The sequence below is a fragment of the Austrofundulus limnaeus genome, unplaced genomic scaffold, assembly GCF_001266775.1.
Source record: "Austrofundulus limnaeus strain Quisiro unplaced genomic scaffold, Austrofundulus_limnaeus-1.0 Scaffold123, whole genome shotgun sequence".
In the NCBI taxonomy this organism is placed as follows: domain Eukaryota; kingdom Metazoa; phylum Chordata; class Actinopteri; order Cyprinodontiformes; family Rivulidae; genus Austrofundulus; species Austrofundulus limnaeus.
Window position 1 is genome coordinate 662,725 of NW_013952525.1, and position 1,131 is coordinate 663,855.

At 34.9% G+C, this 1,131-nt stretch overlaps 1 protein-coding gene across 1 annotated transcript in view; it reads right to left on the reverse strand.

Moving 5' to 3' along the window:
- Positions 1-259: 259 nt before the first annotated feature.
- The window catches only part of sptlc1 (serine palmitoyltransferase, long chain base subunit 1), a gene marked incomplete in the record, with an annotated part of 20,653 nt that continues 19,781 nt past the window's right edge, over positions 260-1,131 (reverse strand). The window contains 1 exon segment of the mRNA XM_014015124.1: positions 260-676. Coding sequence (XP_013870578.1) covers positions 580-676 — 97 coding nt within the window.

Consider the following 1,131-nt stretch of genomic DNA (forward strand, 5'->3'; position numbering starts at 1 on the left):
ATAAGATAACTCACAAGACAATGCATTTCAAATCAGTCATTTTAATAAAAGTCAGAAATGCGGCTGCATCTCATAAAAAATACTTAAAATTAACCAAAAAGCAAACATGTGATTAAAAATAAAGGCTGATCTCAGTGACATTAAACAAACTGTAGTGCATAGCTCGTGTACATGTAATCTGCAGACATCTACAAAGCACAAAGATGACTCTTTGGTCAAAACTCATTTGGTCTGTGGAAAGAAAGGTGTGGTGCCCCTGAAACATTTTTTCTTTGAGGTTTTATTGAGGATTGAGGCAAGAAACAGACATTCACAAAAATGTTCAGGATTTAGCACAGACAGTATGGGTTCATTAATTTAAGACAAAAGCAAACAAAAACGGAAATAATTGTGACGGAGTCATAAAAACCGGGACTTTAGAGGACGTCTTAGAGCTCGTGTGACACATTCAGTGTGCAGACCTCTGAGTCTTTGGATCTGGTATGAGTTGTGACTGTTAGGTTTCCTTCTCCATAAACAGTGGACTTCTGCTTAATCTCCAGTGACGGCTGCTCCCCTTCAGCTGTGACAGACCCCCCACTATTGTTTAAGTAGAACTGAAGCTGCTTCTTTGATACAAGACACGGCCTTCTGGATGTCTTCATCCTTCTGTTTGATGGTGACCACCAATCTGATACTGAAGACAAAAGGACAGTGTGAATTAAAACAACTAATATACTCTCTCATTCTTCATCAGTGGCTTATCTGCTTTATATCAAATATTCCTTCAACAGAATGAAACCAGGCCATTTTCTAAAACCCACTTTAAGTTGATGTTCTTTTATTGTACAGTATATAAAATTAGTTGAAGTTGATCAAAGTATTTCAAAGTTAAGCCAAATTAATTAATAAAATAAAGTGGAAAAACAAAAATATGTAAAAACATTCAAACATATGTATAAAAAAATATGAGCATAAAAACTATAGGTTGACATACTAGTCAGTTACAAGCAGATCTTCAGACATTTCATGGTTGGCTTCAAGATAATCTTTTGTCAGTTAATGTTAAAAAAACTGCATGTATTTTTCCTCACCCAGGAGACATTTCAATATAACAAATCAACTCACTTTTTTAAACAAACCCCTTGATTT